Genomic DNA, 22807 nt, shown 5'->3' on the forward strand with positions numbered 1-22807 from the left:
ATCATTACAGTGCGAGAAGATGGCGGGTCTCGAATCCGCCCTGCTGGCTAGGCAGGCTGAAGTCAACAAACTACAGTCGGCAATGGAGGAGATGCAGTCCCGGGATAGACGCCACAACGTCAGGATTGTTGGAGTACCGGAGACCAGCGGTGAAGGCCGTCTCTCTGAGACCATGCCCGAACTGCTGCAGGAAATACTAGGGACGGACGTCCTCCCTTCGCCTCCTGTCTGTGAGTCGGCCTACAGAGCGGGCAGGTTTTCTCCCGGCGTGAACAAAGAGCCGAGGCCCATCATAGTCAAGCTGAACAGGCTTCAGCAGAGAGAACTCATCATGCGGTCGGCTCGTACCAGAAGGGGTAATCTGAGGCTTGGCGATCACAAAGTGGCCATTTTCGAGGACTTTACGCCGGAGGTTCAAGCACAGAGAGGCGAATACAAGGTGGTCCTGACTAAGCTATGGAAACTAGGCCTGAGGCCCACGTTATTCGCTCCCGCGAAATTATCTGTATTGGAGAAGGTCGATGGTCAGCGTTCATTTTGGTCGTTGGCTAAAGCGAAGGAATATCTCGCGGCGATACCCGAGACTGTTGCTTGATATCTATGTCGGGTGAGTGACTTGGCGGTGTGTGCCTATATACGTTGATTAGGCCGACTATTCACAAATACTTGCTGTCATGCCCAGACATGCTAACTGCCCACTACCCATCCAACTAGCGGGGCTTCCCAATGACTTCTGTTACTTGCTAAAGCTGACCTCATGGTCGTACTTGTGTATCGCCTCGTTGGAAGCTAACGAGCTAGCTGAACAATGTACATAATAGGCTAACGTGCTGTCCGGATTCATCACTAGCTTACGCGCTAGCCTCGGGCTAGCTAAGCGGGCTTCGTCTATCGTCTGCACTGAGACATTCGAGACCCGTTAATGGTTACGTATTTTGGTTGCTGTTGCTGTTCAAAGTGACATTGGTTTGCACAATTCAAGAGTGATCGGGTCCTTAATTAACTAACTTCTGGTATGCTTTTATTTTTATATCCAGGTTGTTTTGAGCTTTGGGATCCAATAGTAGAAGCCAAGGTCGGTTGAATATGCATATACAATATATGATAACAGGTTTGGTCGGGTATGGCTTGCACTTTATGGCTATATGGTTGTATGGCTTGCACTTTAGCCATAACCCTCTTTTCCTTTTTTTTTTTTTTCTCTTATTGTCGCTGTTTTTATGTCATCTGTATGCGCGATTTAAATGTGATCCGATTCTACCTTGGACTAACTGCTGATATGCCTTAATTTTGTTTAGAATTTTCCGTGATCCATTTGTGCTATAACGTTGCGACATTAATATGCAGACTCCAAGGTAGATGGTTACAGGGTTGATGTTGAGTAATTATATAATAATGGCTAATTTTTCCATTATAGCTGTCATGTTAGGGCCAAGGCTCACGTTGGCTCTCGACCGAATATACATAAAATATGTGATAACAGGCTGGCTTAGGTTTAGCTTTGCTTGCACTTTAGCCATAACCCTCTTTTTCCTTTTTCTATTATTGTCGCTGTTTTAATGGCATTTGAATGAGCAATTTAACTGTGATTCGATCCTACCTTAGACTAACTGCTGATATGCTTTGATTTTGTTTTGAATTTTCCTTTTTCCATTTATACTATAATGTTGCAACATTAATATGCAGACTACGAGGTAGTTGGTCACAGGGTTGATGTTGAGTAATTATATAATAATGGCTAATTTTTCCATTATAGCTGTCATGTTAGGGCCAAGGTTCATGTTGGCTCTCGAACGAATATACATAAATATGTGATAACAGGCTGGGTCAAGTTTAACTTTGCTTGCACTTTAGCCATAACCCTCTTTTTCCTTTTCCTATTATTGTCGATTCTTACATAGGTTATGTCATTTCAGCCGTTGTGCCTGATCAGAGGGACTGCTTCAGGGGTGCACTTTAACCATAACCCCTTTTTTCCCTTTCTTATTTTTGTCATTGTTTAATTGACATTGTTCACACAATTTTGCACAATTAACCTGTGACCCGATCCTGCCTTAGACTATCGGCTGGGATGCTTTAATTTAATTTTGTTTTGAATTTTCCTGTACCCATTTGGGCCATAACATTGCGACGTTGAAGCGCAGATTCGGAAATAGATGGTTGCAGGTTGATGTGGAGTTATTATTTAATAATGGCTATTTTTACCATTATGGTTGTCTTATGTTGGGGCCAGTGCTCAGGTGGTTTTCGACCGATATCTTTATTGAATTTTATTTTTATTATTATTTGTGTTTATTGGACTAGTGGGGGTTTACTCAGGGGTTTAACTAGAGGGGGGTTGGAGTGGGGAGCGTCTTTTTGGATCCATGTCTCTAGTGGGAAGTGATAGGAAGATGACCATCCTCAGTGGATGGGGCATAGGGTGGGGATTGGAGAGTGGGTATAGGGGGGCTTATAATAGGACGGGTGGGTTAGGGTTTAGAGTAGAAGGAGGGGGGGTTGTAGCTGGGGTGGTATTTTTATGTGTTTTATGTACTGTTGTCTTATATGTGTGTAATTGTTCCTCCTCTGAACTCCTGGGATTGACCGTCTGGGCCCGCCTGGATCGGCGCCTCTGTACTCAGCCTGGCTGCACTGGTATGTTCTCTACGCATTTAGACGAGCTCGACCATGGCTAAATTGAATATTTTAATTTGGAACGCAGGAGGGCTTAACGCCCCACACAAGCGTGCCAGTGTCCTTTGGCTATTGAAGAGGAGAAATATTGACCTTGCTCTCCTTAGTGAGACGCATTTAATGGTAGGTGACGTGTCAAGACTGGCAAATCGGCAATATCACGTTATCTCCTCATCCTCAGCCGATGATAAGACGAAAGGAGTAGTCATAGTTACAAGACGTAACCTTGATATCAAAGTCTTGGATGTATGGTCGGACACGGAGGGAAGGATTACTATAGCAAAAGTTGAATTCTTGCATAGGAAGATGGCTATAATAGCATTGTATGCTCCTAACACATTTGATTCAGCGTTCTATAATACAATCACGAAGAATATGTTGGAACTTAATGGATACGCTCTCATTGTGGGTGGCGATTTTAATGCGTGCTGGGATGCGGAGATGGATAGGTCCGGGCCCTCTGAAACGAGCGACCAAAAACGGGCCTCTAAGGCCCTTAGGATGTGGGCCAAGGACACGGGGCTCACAGATCTTTGGCGCTTATCCAACCCCACCCTCAAAGATTACTCTCACCTGTCAGCCAGACACAAAAGCTTCTCTCGAATTGACTATGCATTCGCGTCCCCTAATATGTTTGATAGTTTCGATGTCTCATTGGTTCCCTTGGCTCTCTCAGACCACAAGGGGATTTTCCTTACGGCAACCTTTGGCAGGCTCTCCGCAAGAGCTCCCAGATTGCGTTTTAATTCGACCTTGCTAAAGAACGATGACTTCTGTTCTGAGTTCAGGAGTAAACTAGCTGAATTTTTGCAGATCAACGTTGGCACAGTAGAAGACCCTAGGGTCCTGTGGAACGCATTGAAAGGATTTATCAGGGGTCATGTCACACTATTTGCCTCCAATTTGCGAAAATCCCGGTCAAAAAAGCTAGAAGGACTGGAATCATTATATGCGGACCTATACGCGTCCTTGCAGACTAACTATAATGAACGACTAAACACACAACGTAAGATAGTCAAAAAAGAAATAAACTCCATACTTAAACAACAGTCTGAGTTCTTGATACATAGGACAAGACAAAATTACTATTTTCACGGCTCCAGACCTAGCCATCTATTGGCAATGAAAATACGCTCAAATGATCATTTCTCGGATATCCCCTCGATTAGGACGAGCCAGGGTGCAGTCACTACTGATTCGAAAAAGATCAATGACACTTTTAAAGAGTTTTACTCACAGTTATATAGCTCAGAGGGTAATCTTGATGACTCTAAATTTGAATCGTTCATTGGCGGGCTTGAGATACCCCACATTTCTGAGGAAGAGGCCAAGGAACTGGGGAGACCGATTACTCTCGTGGAATTGAGGGAGACGATTGTTGAAATGCAGAGGGGTAAGGCACCAGGCTGGGATGGTATTCCACCCGAAGTGTATTTAGCTTTCTGGGACCAACTGGGTCCATTGATGCTCGACATGATCAATTACGCTATCGAACAAGGGGAGTTCTCAAGAGATGTCAATATGGCGTTGATTTCTTTACTTCTCAAGAAGGACAAAGATCCCAATGATTGTGGTAGCTATAGACCCTTGAGTCTTCTCGGGGCCGATTTAAAAGTGTTTGCCAAGGTGCTGGCCCGTCGCCTGCAGAGATTTATGTCTGTATTGGTACACTGCGATCAAACTGGTTTTATCCCGGGGCGTCTGGCTGCAGATAATCTTAGGAGGCTGTTGCATGTAATCGATAACAGTAAAGACAATACAACTCCATCCACAGTTCTGTCTTTGGATGCCATGAAGGCGTTTGACAGACTTGAGTGGACATACCTGTGGAAGGTACTTGAGGTCATGGGTCTTGGGAAGAGTTTTATTCATATGATTAAAGTCCTGTATGCCTCGCCGTCTGCGATGATACTGACAGGCAAAAACTGTTCCACACTCTTTCCAGTCTCCAGATCTTCTAGACAGGGTTGCCCTCTGAGCCCAGGACTGTTCGCGCTCTCCCTCGAACCTTTGGCCCAATTTATTAGGCAATCGGAGGACATCGTCCCCATAATGGTCAATAATACTCCACACAAAATTGCTCTCTATGCGGATGACCTGCTGATTTTCATGGACGACCCATCCCGGTCGGCCACAAAATTATTGAGGATAATCGACGACTTTGGTAAATTGTCAGGCTTTAAGATTAACTGGAACAAATCAGCCTGCCTACCTCTTAATGAGCTGGCCAAGGCGGTACGACTACCAGCTGATATCCCCATAGTAGAACATTTTAAATACTTGGGCATAGAGATATTCCCCACGCTGAACCAAATGACTAAGTACAACTTCACGGGTACTTATGATAAAATACGCCAGGATCTAGACAGGTGGTCGTCCCTTCCTAACTCCTTACAAGCCCGGGCTTCCATAATCAAAATGAACATCCTGCCTAGGATAGATTTTATTAGCTCAATGCTCCCCCTGCCCCCTCCAATAGACCACTGGCGCAAGGTACAATCGATGGTATCTAAGTTTATCTGGAATAACAAACGCCCGAGAATCAAAAGGGCTACTACTCAACGTATAAAAAACAAGATGGGGGCCTCGCAATCCCTGATTTTAAACTTTATTTCTGGTCCTTTTCACTGAGACCTCTGATGTGCTGGCTAGACCCTGTAGAGGCTGTATCGTGGCGCTCCTTAGAAGCGGCAGCGGTATCTCCGCTAAGATTGCAGGATGTAGTGTACTCCACTGTCTCTATTTCGAAATGCCGGCTGAGGTATGGACCGATCATAACTCACGTGATCCAAACGTGGCGTAATGTACAGAGGTCGTGTGGGGTTAAATGCCCATGGCACCTGGACTCTCCAATTTTTAATAACCAGCAATTACTTGTTGGGCACAAGCCGGTTAATATTCCTCAATGGCAAAGGAGGGGAGTGCATACTCTGGAGGATATTTATGATAAGAACGGCCTCCGTGCGTTTCAGGACTTAAGAGAATTTTATGATCTACCCGGCGAGTCCTTCTTTCTTTACCTTCAACTAAGGTCAGCACTGAGGGCGCATGGCGTACCGTGGGCTCAAGCTTTGCACCCACACCCCTTCCTCAGGCTCATAGTGGACAGGACGACATCCAGAGGGTTTGTCTCAGACTTTTATACGCTCTTAATTCAATCCACTTATAAAAATTTATCATTGGATACAATCTGGCGTGTGGATATCCCGGAGTTGGACCCCGAGTTTGACTGGGATGATGTTTGGGCAAATGTGGCATTATCTTCCCGCAACCCCAATCACCAGCAAATTAATTTTAATTATATTCATAGGACCTATCTTACACCTAGGAAGCTATTTGCTATGGGACTGATAACCGACTCTCGGTGCACTTTGTGCTCTCAAAAGGCCACTGGCACTTATATGCATATGTATTGGGATTGCCCACCAGTGGCCCGCTTCTGGAGGTCAATAACGGACAAACTTTCAGATCTGTGTGGCTTAACTATCCCATTCACAGCTGTTACGCTACTCCTGAACGATATAACGACACTACCCGCGTCCGTACAACTGAAAAGGGTTGTCCTAGCGGGCGTCACAGCAGCGAAGAAGCTAATAGCAATGAGATGGAAGGAGCCTGAGAAGCTTACAATGATTAACTGGTCCCTAACTCTATTGGATGTGATTTATCTTGAGATATCCACGGCCCGGGTGATCGGGGTGGGGCAGGCTGGAATTGACCTGTGGTTCGCAGCAGCTGAGAAGGTAAAGACCGCCGTGTGCGGCTGAGCGGGGTTGGGGCGCTTGATCGGGGGGGTCCGGCGGTCTCTGGGGAGGGGGAGGAGGAAATGTCTTGTCTGTCTTGGTTTTTGTCTTGTCCTTCTTAACTTTGACTGGGGGGATTTTAGGGGGGGTAGGTATTTAGCTATTCTGCGCTATATGTCAATTCACATGCCATCTCCCCAAGGGACTAATATTGGCAGACTGATTGACCTGTTAACCAACTTGGAGGAAGAATTTCTTTCTTCTTACACTTTACCTTCTGCGAGTTTGGCAGTCTTGAACATGTGTAAGGGACCTAGGCTATCTACAATAAATCTGCGGCAACACTCTCATAAACAATCTTTTAAGTCACTCCACTTGTAAAGGTGGGGAAAGGTTGGCATGTTTGAAGACATTTTTGTTATTGAAATTGCCATCTGTATTTGATAGGTTGGACGCTGTTCTTTTTCTTTTGTCTTTATAATTTATTATTCTGTATTATTATTGTTTGTTATTCTCCTGTGAAGTTATGTTTTTTGTTACTGTGGTTATTGTGTTGTCCTGTTTCGTGTAATTAATAATAAAAAATGTGATAAAAAAAAAAACAAGTTAACATAGACAAATACACACACACAAAAATACACACAAGTTAGCATGCATATATACACACACACACATAAATAGACACAGGTTAGCATGCACACATACATATACACACACATACACACAAGTTAACATGCACACATACATATACACACAAGTTAACATGTACATATACATATACACACACATAAATACACACAAGTTGGCATGCACACATTTACACACTTAAATAAACACATAGACATAGGTTAGCATGCACACATACATATAAAATACACACTCATACACACACACAAATACACACAAGTTAACATGCACACATACATACATATACACGCACACATAAATACACACAAGTTAGCATGCACACACACATACATATACAGTACACAAGTTAGCATGTGCAGCCAATCGTAGAAGTAAATACACACACACACACACACTCGTGCTTGTGCACACAATCCATCTGTTAACATAGAACTATTCAAACATACTAACGTACTGTATGGGGAAGTCACATGATATGATCTCTAAACAAACACACAGGTAGCACGTGTACCGCCTGGCCGTCTGCTGCAACAACAGACACGGCAACAACAAGGCAAAGTCTCTCTCTCCCTCTCCCTCTCTCTCCCTCTCCCTCTCTCTCTCTCTCTCTCTCTCTCCACAACAACAGACACGGGCAACAACAAGGCAAAGTGCCTCCCTTTGGGTACACTTTCGAGCTACTTGTACTTTACCTGAGTATTTTCATTTTAGGGAACTTTATACTTTCACTCCACAACATTTCAAAGGAAATATTGTACTTTTGACTCCACTACATTTATCTGAAACCATCCGTTATTAGTTACTTTGAATAAATCTTTTTTGCATGGAACACGTGGCAACCATAACTGGACCATATACCACGTTAACATAACCTTTAATCAGAGCAGCATAACTGGACCATATACCACTTTAACATAACCTTTAATCAGAGCAGCATAACTGGACCACATACCACGTTAACATAACCTTTAATCAGAGCAGCATAACTGGACCACATACCACGTTAACATGAGCCTTAATGCTGTTTTTCTGAATACCGGTAGATGTAGGCCCGTCATCTTTACCTATCCACTCATTTATAGATAACGGGTACATTAAATCAAACGTAACGTTGTCCGCGGAGTAGGTAATGTTGACAGTTTCCGTTTGATGAATGGCAGTTGAAACCTTCTACAACATTTTAAAGCCAGCGCAGTGGTATATGATCCGCTGTGTCCAGTTGGGACATTTCAAGCGGGCTTTGCGATTGACAGCTGGAATAAATGGGGATCAATCAATTGAAGATGTGGAGGATTTGTACATCCTCACATTCATGTTGATCGGCATGGTAGCAATCGCTATCGGGATCTGGATCTGTACAAGACTAATTCGGAAACACGATAACCGTATGGAGATAGCTATGGACAGACTGGAAGCCCTCCACATGGAACTTGTAAAGAGACTTGCTGCCCAGCAATCCGACGCTGCCCGATGCACCCCACCCCCCCCCCCCCCCCCCCACACTCTCAAGTGTGCTGGAGCCTTTGGAACTCACAAGGTCACGTCGGGGAGTCGAGAGATAAGAACAGAACATAGCGTTCCTCCTACGCTCGTTGCACTCGTCCCCACCCCTCCAGTCGCAGTCCCATCCCCCACCCCCTCTCCTCTGCGTTGGCACTGCTGATAACAAATGCGCATGTTGATGAATTTATGACTGTGTGCCATTATTACTACCAAATGTAATAATTGTTTTTTTTATCTACTTTTTCTCCCCATTTTTCTATTTTTCTCCCGTCCCCAATTTCGCATTTTCCAATTCTACCCTCCCCTGTCTCGAACGTTGTTAGGCCATGCCTCCCACAAGCCGGCTGCAATGTGGACGAAGCCTTGCATCACGTGTCCCCTCCGGTACTCGAGGACGCAGCCGTCGCATCTTTTCACCTGCACAGCGCGATCTCTCAGTGGCGAGGGTCTGCGTGGGAGGGACACGCCGCCCTTGTCGCTTCCTGATTCTACTGCGCAGGCGCACGAACCGACCTGTAGGAGTCGCTATCCACAACGTCCGATCCCCACCCACCAGCTTCCCACCCCCTAATACTGCCAATTGTATTAGTATGAACGACCAGCCAAGCTGGTAGCAACACCGAGAGCTGGGCTCGAACCCAGCATCTCCTGCGTTGGTGGCGAGCGCCTTGCCCACTGCGCCACCTAGCCGCCAAATGTAATAATTGTGAAAGCCCCTCGAATATTGAATATTACTATAATGAAGAGCACTGCTCTGTTGTAATCCAAAATTGAACTATTTTATCACTGTTCTATGTTAAATACCCTGTTGTATGTCTGTTCCATTTTATAATTCTTAGACTTTCTAAACCGAATCATTTTAAACTATTTTTGTCATTTGTATTACTGAATGAAACTGTAAACAGAGAACCTATTGGGATACTAGGTCTTAATGTGAAACACTGATTTACCTTACCTTGCTCATGCTCGCTTATGCCTATATCTTTACTGTTGTGAAGCACTTTGAACTGCAACTTCTGTATGAAAAGTGCTATACAAATAAAGTATTATTATTATTATTATTATTATTATTATTATTATTATTATTATTATATTCATGGTGATTTAACCGTGGCATCATGAATATACTCACGGTTTAGAACACTCTCTACCAATCACAATGCGCGATCGGACCTACCTGTTGTATAAAATACTTTAGTATCCAGTGGTCAGTTTAAATCCATAACGGCCAACCGTTTCACCTCATTCGGTAAGTGTTTTGATTCATTTGAATTGTTTAATTGATTGACTTTTCCGTTTCTACATTGCCTTTGTATTTATCGTGTGCTGTACTTCCCGACGTCACTGTAAATAAGAGCTCGTTCTCGATGATCCTCCAAGGCTAAATATAGACGGAATGGACAGGCGAACACAACAAGCCTGATCCCTGCATTGAGGAAAACACATCGAGGGTCAGCTTACTGGACACTGGGCCATGAATAAAGAGACGCGTGTGTGTGTGTGTGTGTGTGTGTGTGTGTGTGTGTGTGTGTGTGTGTGTGTGTGTGTGTGTGTGTGTGTGTGCGTGCGTGCGTGTGCTCGACGTACGTAGTTTTGCTATGAAAAGGATATGTTTAAATTGCCCTTACATGTTGATTAAATGTAACATGTACTAGAAGAGTATGATAGTGTGTGTGTGTGTGTGTGTGTGTGTGTGTGTGTGTGTGTGTGTGTGTGTGTGTGTGTGTGTGTGTGTGTGTGTGTGTGTGTGCGCGCAAGTGTGAAAATGTATAGTGCATAGTGGAACAAGACATGGCTTGTGTGTATGTATGTGTGTGTGTGTGTGTGTGTGTGTGTGTGTGTGTGTGTGTGTGTGTGCAAGTGTGAAAATGTATAGTGCATAGTGGAACAAGGCATCGCTTGTGTGTGTGTGTGCATGTGTGTGTGTGTATAGATAATAAAGGAGGTGTTGTTTTTGTACATCAGGGCATGGTGACACAGAGACACTGGTTTAATTAGGTGAAAGAGGGTTAACATCACACCACACACACATCAGTGGTGAAAGAAGTAAAAACGTCCTTTACTTGAGTAAAGGTACAAATAACCTGGCAAAATAGTAATCTGGTAGAGAGTGAAAGAACAAGTACATATTCAGATTCTCTCTCTCTCTCTCTCGCTCTCTCTATGTAGTAAATAGTGTAGGCTGTAGTAAATAGTGTAGGCTGTAGTAAATAGTGTAGGCTGTAGTAAATAGTGTAGGCTGTAGTAAATAGTGTAGGCTGTAGTAAATAGTGTAGGCTGTAGTAAATAGTGTAGGCTGTAGTAAATAGTGTAGGCTGTAGTAAATAGTGTAGGCTGTGGTAAATAGTGTAGGATGTAGTAAATAGTGTAGGCTGTAGTAAATAGTGTAGGCTGTAGTAAATAGTGTAGGCTGTAGTAAATAGTGTAGGCTGTGGTAAATAGTGTAGACTGTAGTAAATAGTGTAGGCTGTAGTAAATAGTGTAGGCTGTAGTAAATAGTGTAGACTGTAGTAAATAGTGTAGGATGTAGTAAATAGTGTAGACTGTAGTAAATAGTGTAGGATGTAGTAAATAGTGTAGGCTGTAGTAAATAGTGTAGGATGTAGTAAATAGTGTAGGCTGTAGTAAATAGTGTAGGCTGTGGTAAATAGTGTAGACTGTAGTAAATAGTGTAGGATGTAGTAAATAGTGTAGGCTGTAGTAAATAGTGTAGGCTGTAGTAAATAGTGTAGGCTGTAGTAAATAGTGTAGGATGTAGTAAATAGTATAGGCTGTAGTAAATAGTGTAGGCTGTAGTAAATAGTGTAGGCTGTAGTAAATAGTGTAGGATGTAGTAAATAGTATAGGCTGTGGTAAATAGTGTAGGCTGTAGTAAATAGTGTAGGCTGTAGTAAATAGTGTAGGCTGTAGTAAATAGTGTAGGCTGTGGTAAATAGTGTAGGCTGTAGTAAATAGTGTAGGCTGTGGTAAATAGTGTAGACTGTAGTAAATAGTGTAGGATGTAGTAAATAGTGTAGGCTGTAGTAAATAGTGTAGGCTGTAGTAAATAGTGTAGGATGTAGTAAATAGTGTAGGATGTAGTAAATAGTGTAGGCACGCACACACACTCTCAGGAGCAGAACAGGAAAAAGCATTTCACATAAAAGTATTCTGTATTTTTGTATGACAACTAATAAAGAAACTTGAACTTGAAACTTGAACTTACCCTAGCACTGACTTTGCCGTCTCCTCTGGCTTGCGTACAGTGAAGGGGCTTGGATCCACTCCCATTGTCTTCGGCATAAACTCTCTTTACAGACACAGAACAGAGAGGAATCAAAGAGATGCTTTTCAAGCACACGTCGTGTGAACCCATTCTTGCTCCTTTTTGAGACTGTGTTCTAAACATTTTAGAAATAGTTATTTTCAAAGGTTTCACGGAAAGCTAAAGCCTATTACTGAGAAACCTGACAATCGACAGGTTGGAGGAGCACATGGCTGAGCTTCTTCTAGAAACACAACGCTTTCTAAGAAAGAAAACCAGCGGCAGTGAGCGAAAAGTCTTAAAAGTTTTAACTCATAGGCGGCTAGGTGGCGGAGTGGGCAAGGCGCTCGCCACCAACGCAGGAGATGCTGGGTTCGAGCCCAGCTCTCGGCGTTGCTACCAGCTTGGCTGGTCGTTCATACTAATACAATTGGCAGTGTTAGGGGGTGGGAAGCTGGTGGGTGGGGATCGGACGTTGTGGACAGCGACTCCTACAGGTCAGTTGGTGCGCCTGCGCAGTAGAATCAGGAAGCGACAGGGGCGGCGTGTCCCTCCCACGCAGACCCCCGCCGCTGAGAGATCGCGCTGTGCAGGTGAAAAGATGCGACGGCTGCCTCCTCGAGTACCGGAGGGGACACGTGATGCAAGGCTTCGTCCACATTGCAGCCGGCTTGTGGGAGGCATGGCCTAACAACGTTCGAGATAGGGGAGGGTAGAATTGGACAATACGAAGGTCCAAGGTTTTTTTTAACTCATTGACCGCCAAACCAGAGATAAGTCGGGTCTTGATCCTTCGATCTTTCTCCTTTGATCCCCACTCTAAACACTCGGCCGGAGGTCCTTAAAGTCTCCCTGGCACAGCTGCCTACGAAAAAATTGCAACGACGATCGAATCCCGCCAGGTGGCAGTATCGCCTACCTTTTCAATGGGTCTCTGGACTCTGTGTGGACTCTCTCTGAGGGGAGGAGTTCCTGCAGCCAGATTCTCACAGAGGGAATCGGGACGCGGCAATCGCTCGGAGATTTGATGCCTCACAGACCTATTCTTTCCCGTATGATGGCCATGCCCAATATACACGAGTAATGGCGATCGCCATGGGACGACTGGGATTTATTCATTTTGGAGTACCTTCTGACTACGGTAAGGTCTATCTTAGGTAACCTGCTGGTATTTTTTCTTTTACCTAAAACATGCTTCTGTACCGATCACAGTGTCGTATTTTACCGGACCTAAAACATGCTTTTGGTAACGACCGCAGTTTCGAGGTAAGACGACCCCCCCCCCCCCCTTGATGATTTTGTGAAGACACATATGTATATGGTATATACCTTTGTTTTGGAAGTATTTGGAGTTTCAGGTGAGCGACCCAAACGATTTGGGCATAATGCATATAACGCGTCTTATCTCGCGATCTAGGAAAAAAGACTGGATTATTTTGAAACGGGGCGATGTTTACCGTGGCATGGCGCACAAACGAAGGGGTGTAGAAATTAACTGTTCCGTCCCTATTGTACTATAAATAGTGCCTGTGTCAAATGAGCCATACTATTGTCTCCATAGCTATAATACAGAGAATATACGATGGGTCCGCAAACATCGTGCAAATGGTCAATAACGCTGGCGCCAGGGAGTAAAGAGTAAAGTAAAGTCTGTCACTAACCGTGTAGTGTGTCACTAACCGTGTAGTGTGTCACTAACCGTGCAGTGTGTCACTAACCGTGTAGTGTGTCACTAACCGTGTAGTGTGTCACTAACCGTGTAGTCTGTCACTAACCGTGTAGTGTGTCACTAACCGTGTAGTCTGTCACTAAACGTGTAGTGTGTCACTAACCGTGTAGTGTGTCACTAACCGTGTAGTGTGTCACTAACCGTGCAGTGTGTCACTCACCGTGCAGTGTGTCACTAACCGTGTAGTATGTCACTAACCGTGCAGTGTGTCACTAACCGTGCAGTCTGTCACTAACCGTGTAGTGTGTCACTAACCGTGCAGTGTGTCACTAACCGTGCAGAGTTGGTCATGGCGATGCAGAAGGTGTCGTCGAAGGCTGTGAGCTCGTAGGGTTTGAAGAACTCGCTGTAGATGTCGATGGTCTCGTCGTAGCGAGTCATCTTCTTCACGTTCACCTTCTTCATGTTCTCCTCACAAGGCACTGCTCCCACACACACAGACATATACACACACACACACACGCACACACACACACGCACACAGACACACACACACAGGCACACAGACATATACACACACAGACATATACACACACACACACAGACACACACACACACACGGACATATACACACACACACACACACACACACGGACATATAAACACACACACACACACACAGGCACACACACACACGCAGGCACACACACACACACACACACATGCACACACACACACACGGACACACACACACACATACAAGGATGTGCATACAGAAATGCATCCACAAGGACATACACACACAAAAGCAGGAATGAATAAAAAACATAAACATATATATATAACCCATATAAATAAAGTAATGCCTGGGCATACATGTGTAGTAAGTTCACTGAAACAGTCAATTTACACGTATGTATTCTTCACAATTCCACGCTCCTGGTCCCAGGACCCGCCCACAACCGAATTACAATCACTCCGCCGTGGGATTTTTAGGAAAAAACAAGATGGCGGACAATAATCTTTAACAAATGGATATGTTGATAGCGTCATAACGAATAAATATAAACTGATTCTGTCACGGCGAATGTCTTAGTTGCTTAAACAATGTTGGATGATGTAATTGATGGGTCATGAGTCATTGTGGAACAAAATAAAAATCGCGCGGATTGATTGATTGATTAATTTGCATTTCTTTTTCTTTTTTTTTCTTTCTATAGAAGCAACTGGGAAGTGCGCTGTTTTAAGTGAGGGTGGACTGAATGGATATGTTGATAGCGTCATAACGACTAAATATAAACCGATTCTGTCACGGCGAATGTCTTAGTTGCTTAAACAATGTTGGATGATGTAATTGATGGGTCATGAGTCATTGTGGAACAAAATAAAAATCACGCAAATTGATTGATTGATTAATTTGCTATTTATTTACCTACCTATTTTTACCTACTTTCAAGCAGCTGGGAGGTGCACTGTTTTAAGTGAGCATGGCCTATTGAATTGATTGATTGATTGATTGATCATTTTATTACTGTCCGCCTGGCTTCCAACTGATTAAGTTTAGGCCCTCTTTCGAAGTTGGTTAAGGTTAGAGTTTGTCTTTAGAGCAGGGCGATAGACCACCAGCCCTGGTTCCAAACTCTAACCTTAACCAACTTCGAAAGAGGGCCTAAACTTAACCAGTTGGAAACAAGGCGGACAGTAATAAAATTAGCAATCAATCAATTCAATAACCCACGATCACTTAAAAAAGCGCACCTCCCAGCTGCTTCTATAGAAAGTAGGTTAAAACATTTTTTTAAAAAGAATTCCTATAGGGCAAAGAAAACTTTTTTTTAATTTGTTTTACCTACTTTCTATAGAAGCATCTAAGAATGAAGTTCTATAGAAAGTAGGTTAAAAACTAAAGAAAAGTTGGATGTGTTAGTTGGTTGGATGTCTAGGTGAAATACAGTTGGATGTGTTAGTTGGTTGGATGTCTTAGTTGAAAGACAGTTGGATGTGTTAGTTGGTTGGATGTCTTAGTTGAAAGACAGTTGGATGTGTTAGTTGGTTGGATGTCTTAAGGCCTCTACATGCTACATTGCTACAGCAACTTCAAAGCAACTGCAATACAACATCGGCGCGATTTCAACACGGTTGTTTTAGAGGGTCTTGTAGACTGTGTTGCGAGGACGTTGCGTACATGTCCCCCAAATCTAACCTAAACAGCCGTTGCGTTGATATTGCGTAGCAGTGATTGGTTGGTAGTGAATGGGGGCGGGGCTGTCATAGAATAATATTGGTCCCGCAGCGAGGAATACCATCCGCCATTGTTGTAGCCAGCAAGCTATGCTATCAATATTAGCTAAATAATTAGCGTCATAGCTGGCCTTTTTCTGAAAACCCAAGCACATATTGTTCCATAGCATACGCCTTCAGTTGATCATGACAAATCCTCTCTTACCTTGACGATTAAAAAGCCTCCATAATTTAGTAAATAAAGCTGTAGCCAGCCAGCTAGCATTGATGCTATACAAAATGCTATCCACATTAGCTACATAGCTAACCAACTAAATACAATGGTATCCTGAGGTAACGTTAAATACAACGTTTGCTAGTCGAAATGACTGGACACACACAGGGACAAGTTAAACATCAATCAATTAATTTATTCCAACAGGTAGTTTGAGCTGCATGAGCCGAGGTCTTTCTCTCCTCTCCATTGGAAACTAATGACGTTACGGTAACGTTAGCTCGAAAAGCACAGAAACGGGTGACAGAAGTTAAGCTGCTAGCAACAGACACTATAACACTTCCGGTCGGGGGATTTCAAAATAAAAGAGCGACGTCTAAAAGCACCGGAAATACGTTTATTTTGTACATTATCTAACGTTAACACGAACCTAAACTAACTTTAGTTAAACTAACTTTGCACGTCGATGTTGCAGAAGCATAAAGGCAGAGTGTCTACAACACCGTTGCTTTGTCGATGTTGTGGTGCAGTTGCTTTGAAGTTGCTGTAGCATGTAGAGGCCTTTAGTTGAAAGACAGTTGGATGTATTAGTTGGTTGGATGTCCTACTGAGAACAGTTGGATGCACTTCCGAGCTGCTTCCACATGGAGGCAACTTCTCTTTTTTGTTGTTGTGGGAACTACTTTTTCTGGCGGATGGTTTTTTCAATAAATCTTCGATTAATGTGTGTTTATTGTATAGCAATAAGGTTGGATGAATGTGCCAGTTGTATAAAAGCATTACACCACTTGTAGTCGTGGTTTGTGAAAAATAAACCATGCCTAGGGGGGTCTAAAGACCACCCCTAGGCATGGTTTATTTTTCACAAACCACTCCTGCGCGTGATGTAATGCTTAATTCTAAAGCTCATCCCTAGCATTAGTAACCACGGCGATAGACAGGGTTGACAGAGGCAGACATTATGCATCTCTTCTGTCCACATCGGTAGGTCAGGGTGAATCAATTACTCCGGCTGCAGGAGCAGTTTCTCCTTGTGTCTCGTTTAATTCAAATCAACGAACAACAACCGATCCAGCGTGGCAGGCAGCCTGTAACCATTGGTAACCACTTTCAAAAGAAAACGCCTCATTTCTGTGCAGCGCTTCATAACTCATACCTCACATTCAAGGTGCCAACCTGCTCATCAGGGGCAGTTAGTGGGTCAAGTGTTTTTTTTCTTTTAAACTTACATTTTTATTTTCATTTTTTCAACAACATACATAGACAACATTCATAGACAATACACAGTACATAAATTAAAACAAATAGACAAAAAATTTGTAAAGAAAAAGTGTGACATGGGTCCTTCGGTCCATTCTACATTTGCATTATTTATTTACATTTTTATTCATTTCCTTGTATCCTTTTCAAACCTCTGTGATGTTGTTACTTCCCCTCCTGTATTCTTCCCATTTTCCCCATTTCCATTCAAACTTTTCTTCTTGCAGCCTCAGCAGATGTGTGATTCTCTCCATTTCCTGTATCCCCTCTACCAACTCTATCCATTGATCCTTTGTCGGCACTTCTACCTTGTACCACAGTTTAGTTAAAGCTTTCTTGGCTGCCACTATCAATATCTTAATCAAGTACTTGTCTTCCCCTTGGATTCCTTCCTGTGACAGATTCCCCAAATACAACACTTGGCCTCCCTGGGGTATTTCGTATCCTATTATTTCATTTATTATCCCTCCTATCTCTTCCCAGTAGTGCCTTATTTTCTGACATCCCCAGAATATGTGTGTATAGTTCGCCCCTTCCTGTCCACACTCCCTCCAACATGTTTTCTTTGCTGGTGTGTAATTGCCCTGTATTTCTGGTGTTATAAAGTATCTAATTATATTTTTCCACCCAAACTCCCTCCATATCCTTGATCCTGTGGTTGTTTGTTGTGTCTTGGGTCAAGTGTCTTTGCACAAGGACACTTCGACATGCCGTGGGGAGGCGCCGGAATCTAACCGGGAACCTTCAGATTACCAAGACGACCGCTCTACCTCCTGAGCCGCCGTCACCCCCTCATGTTACATAGTCGCTAATATTGGAGTTATGCACAGAAATGTATCATGGCTTTGGGTTGAGAAACGTCTGCAATCTCGTCTCATTACTTTTCTCAGAAATGTTCAAGTTCAAGATCCTCTTGTGGCCTTGTTCGGTGTTCCTCTGCAACCTCTACCCTCCAAAATGTCACATTCTGTTCTTGCCTTCTCCACTTTATTGGCCAGGCGACTTATTCTTTTTAAGTGGAAACATACTCAACCTCCATCTCACAATTAGTCCATGGGCCAGACCAGATATCGGTGCCACTCAGGGTGAATAAACTTAGATATAATTTTTTGAAATATCTATGTCTGTAGATGCTATTTTTGTATGATAGCCCTTCCAGAGTGGTAGCTTTATCATAATTATCAAATCATGAAGTATACCCACCCCCTCAGGAAATCGCATTTCAGATGATGGTGCATATCCTGCTTTAGACTCATGTAGAGGACATCTGTCAATGTTTCACAATATTGTGTTTGGTATCATTTTAAACGGGACTATGGGATATTTCATTCAAGCTAAGATGTGAATCTTTCTGAACAATATAGAGGTCACTGGAGCTCTTTGAACAGTCAACAACACAAATTTCTACACGATTTTCGCCTAAATGATATACTATCTTTTAGCCTTGTGTCATCTAGGAGCAACAGGGACACAAAATACAAAATCTACAACACTCTCAGGACCATAAGGATTCAGGAAATGTATAATATGCCTATACTATTTCATTGTTACAGGTCATTGTGAGCCTTAAATTAGAAGAGCAGTATTAGGCTCCTATTAAACTATACATAACAGCCACTATAGTCTAGAATGGAAACATAGGTCCACCTGCATAGGGTGGATTTTTTTTCATCACCTGTTTTTTTTATTAATCCTTGGAGTGTCTATTTTAAGATTCTGACAGGTAACAGGTTGGAATAATGTCCCATGGGGTTTATTTGTAACCCTTTATTACACCTATCCTGAACCAAAACCTGAAAAATAAGAAAAAGAAAACAGCCTAACTTTTGAAGTTAACAACATATGGAGACAAATTAAAAAAAAATCCCAAACAAGTTTGACCCAAGGAATTCAGTACAATTGTTATTTTTAAGATTCAAACACATCTTGATAAAATTTCAGGACAGAAAAAGCAAAAAACGCTGAAAAAAACATATATCACATCTCTATTTTCCCTTTTTACTGAAATGTAGTGCATTGGACGAGATCGATTTAGGTTAATATTGGAAATAATATTGTAATAAAGATTGTCTCCATGCTGTTATGCCCTAAATATTATAGTTTTGCATAAACAATTATATAGAGACAAATTAACACATTTTCCCATGCGATTTTGATCAGTGATTTATATATTGTTACGGTTCAAACTATATGTTTTCATATGCACTGGATATCATGGACTGGATATCTTCTTTGTTGACACAACATTCAAGTATTTTTTTCTATTTGTAAACTACTAATCATCATCATCACTAAAACTATTGTCAAAGTCTATCTCTTCGATCTCCATCTCTTCCTCCGCCTCATCACACTCGTACTCTCCATCCTCCTCATCCATGTTATTTTTTGCGTAATCTGCCTCCTTATCAAGAGCTTCTTGCTCTTCTGACTCCACTTTCTGGGCCAGTACCTCAACAAGAGAAGGATGGAGGATGGGTCCAACCGTCCAGACAGGTTCTAACACCTCCTTATCCATTGTTTTTCCCAGTCCATACTTTGATCATAGGCTTTGGGCCTCTTGAATATGGGCTGTTCTGCTCTTTTGTAGCAGGCGACTATGAAGTTGGCTCGCTGTACATGTGGGATGAGACAGACCTTGGGGGGAGGCAGGCGTTCAATGTCTACTTTGGAGTTTGCATCCAGGACTTTATCAGCACCCACAGGGAGCGAAATTAACTTTTTGACTCACCGGCCAGTGGCTGGTAGATGGTAAAAATCTACCCGCCAAGCATATTTCTTACCCGCCAAAAAAAACGCATTTTTGTGTCACATATAAAAAAAAATCAGTACATTTCAAGTAGATAAGGTATTATGTTGAAGAATACACTTAAATAAGAGGCCAGAGTAAAATTTTAAGCAAATTATTTTAATATATTGATTGATTACTTAATCAATACAAGATGTCAATCTTAAACTTAAATTGTAACCTAATGTTAACATCAAACATAACGGAACATAATAAAGTGGCGCAGTGGGCAAGGTGCTCGCCACTAGTGCAGGAGATGCTGGGTTCTCAAACATAACAGAACATTATACATAATAAAGTGGCACAGTGCGCAAGGTGCTCGCCACTAGTGCAGGAGATGCTGGGTTCTCAAACATAACAGAACATTATACATAATAAAGTGGCACAGTGGGCAAGGTGCTCGCCACTAGTGCAGGAGATGCTGGGTTCTCAAACATAACAGAACATTATACATAATAAAGTGGCACAGTGGGCAAGGTGCTCGCCACTAGTGCAGGAGATGCTGGGTTCTCAAACATAACAGAACATTATACATAATAAAGTGGCACAGTGGGCAAGGTGCTCGCCACTAGTGCAGGAGATGCTGGATTCTCAAACATAACAGAACATAATAAAGTGGCACAGTGGGCAAGGTGCTCGCCACTAGTGCAGGAGATGCTGGGTTCGAGCCCAGCTCTCGGCATTGCTACCAGCCTGGCTGGTCGTTCATACTAACACAATTGGCAGTGTTAGGGGTGGGTCCTGGTCGTTATAAAAAAAAAAAAAAAAAAACATAATAAAATGTGTAAAATAAATAAAAAATAAATAAAACTTAAACCACCTCATTTCTCAATCATGTCCTAATCAGAGTCCACAATCTCCACCCTCTTTGCCTGGTCACGTCCGGCCATAAAGTCCGGTCTCCTACTCCTCCTGACGCAGTCCTGGTGCCACAGATTAACAGCTTTTGTGGGGTCATACTCACTGATCTCTGGAGAGGACAGCTGGACCATCAGGAGATCCGACAGTGTGTCAGACTTTAGGTTGGACCGCCAGTCTGTTTTGACCTGTTTCATTATACTGAAACCTCTCTCACATTCAGCTGTGGATGCAGGGAAGGACAGGACCAGGTCGACCAATGCCAGCAAATCAGGGCAGGAATATAGATGGCTCCTGTTGACCCTGAGCCAGGACATATTCTGCAGGGACTGGGCCTCCTGATACAGCAGTGCCTTCAGGACAGTCCACTGGTCAGGGATCCTTTCTGCAAAAATTCCAGAGGTCTCCAGGACTGGCTTGAAGTGGTCCACCAGTGTTTCGATTTCAGTTTCTCCAAAATCTAGAATTGTATAAATATTACAGAAAGCATAGTTTTAATTCTCAAATATTCAAACTATAATAATATGATCATGAACCAGGCTGACTGCACTGCCCTGTATTAAACATAAAGAAAGCAACCTACCTGCTGCTACGTCTGCTGACTCTGGCCAGTTGGTGAAGCTGACCACCTTGGTGGCACACAGCAACCCATCACTGATGTCCTGGAACCTGTCGGTCAGACTCTCCTGTAGCTTGTCAAGCATTTTCTCCTGTGAGGTGACGCTGGTCTTGCTCCACTTGCTGTCACTTCTGGTCAGTGGAATTCCCTCATAGCTGTTGGCCATTGTGGCTTTCATCATGGGCCCTTGTCTGAAGATAAAAGACTAATTTTACTATCTACTATTTACATTTCTGAATTCACCTTTCACTCACACAATCATTTCTCTTAATTATCTTAAGGTACACATTTCTTTTGCAGCTTAAATACACATACCTGGTTTTGTACTTCTTAAGTACTGCCTGTGTTGAGCACAAGGAGCCGTGTGCCCCCGCTATGGTGACAGTGGACCTCTGCAGACAGGCAGACAGGCTGCTCAGGTGTGTGAGTGTGTCATGCAGGAAGCCACAGAAGCTATGGTGACAGTGGACCTCTGCAGACAGGCAGACAGGCTGCTCAGGTGTGTGAGTGTGTCATGCAGGAAGCCACAGAAGCTATGGTGACAGTGGACCTCTGCAGACAGGCAGACAGGCTGCTCAGGTGTGTGAGTGTGTCATGCAGGAAGCCACAGAAGCTATGGTGACAGTGGACCTCTGCAGACAGGCAGACAGGCTGCTCAGGTGTGTGAGTGTGTCATGCAGGAAGCCACAGAAGCTATGGTGACAGTGGACCTCTGCAGACAGGCAGACAGGCTGCTCAGGTGTGTGAGTGTGTCATGCAGGAAGCCACAGAAGCTATGGTGACAGTGGACCTCTGCAGACAGGCAGACAGGCTGCTCAGGTGTGTGAGTGTGTCATGCAGGAAGCCACAGAAGCTATGGTGACAGTGGACCTCTGCAGACAGGCAGACAGGCTGCTCAGGTGTGTGAGTGTGTCATGCAGGAAGCCACAGAAGCGGACAACAGCAGCATCCCTGGCAGTACTGTAGTAGCCTCTGGCCTTGGCCTGCTGGGCACCTCTAACATTTTGGGCATCAGGAGATTGAATCTGAAATACATTAAGAACAAAGACAAACAAATAAACAATTAATTGCTGTGGGGGGGGGGGGGGGGGGGTGGCAGATTTGATCAATGCATAAAACATTGAAACATGTTACTAATTCTAAGCATGTTTGTTGTTATTTACTTTATTTATATTTATTTTAGAATACTGTTTGAGTATTCATTTTTGTTAAGAATATAGGACAGGCTGGCATATATAAGCATTATGCTTCAGTCTGTACCTTTTCAGTCACTGTAAAATCAAATATTGTTAAATGATGGTGTATATTGCATTGTGTGAGATGATGACTGAATAAACTACTACTACT

The 22807-nt window shown here is 43.2% G+C and overlaps 1 protein-coding gene across 1 annotated transcript in view; it reads right to left on the minus strand.

Annotated features, from left to right (window-relative positions):
* Positions 1 to 22807, minus strand: part of fig4a (FIG4 phosphoinositide 5-phosphatase a) — a 490173-nt gene that overhangs the window by 262926 nt on the left and 204440 nt on the right. The window contains exons 18-19 of the mRNA XM_084313832.1: positions 13818 to 13965; positions 11776 to 11859 (exon numbers count right to left, since the gene is read on the minus strand). Of these exons, the coding sequence (XP_084169958.1) occupies positions 11776 to 11859; positions 13818 to 13965 (232 nt within the window). The remainder of the gene's footprint in view (positions 1 to 11775; positions 11860 to 13817; positions 13966 to 22807) is intronic.

The sequence above is a fragment of the Notolepis coatsorum genome (assembly GCF_963971535.1).
Source record: "Notolepis coatsorum genome assembly, chromosome: 5".
NCBI classification, from domain to species: Eukaryota; Metazoa; Chordata; class Actinopteri; order Aulopiformes; family Paralepididae; genus Notolepis; species Notolepis coatsorum.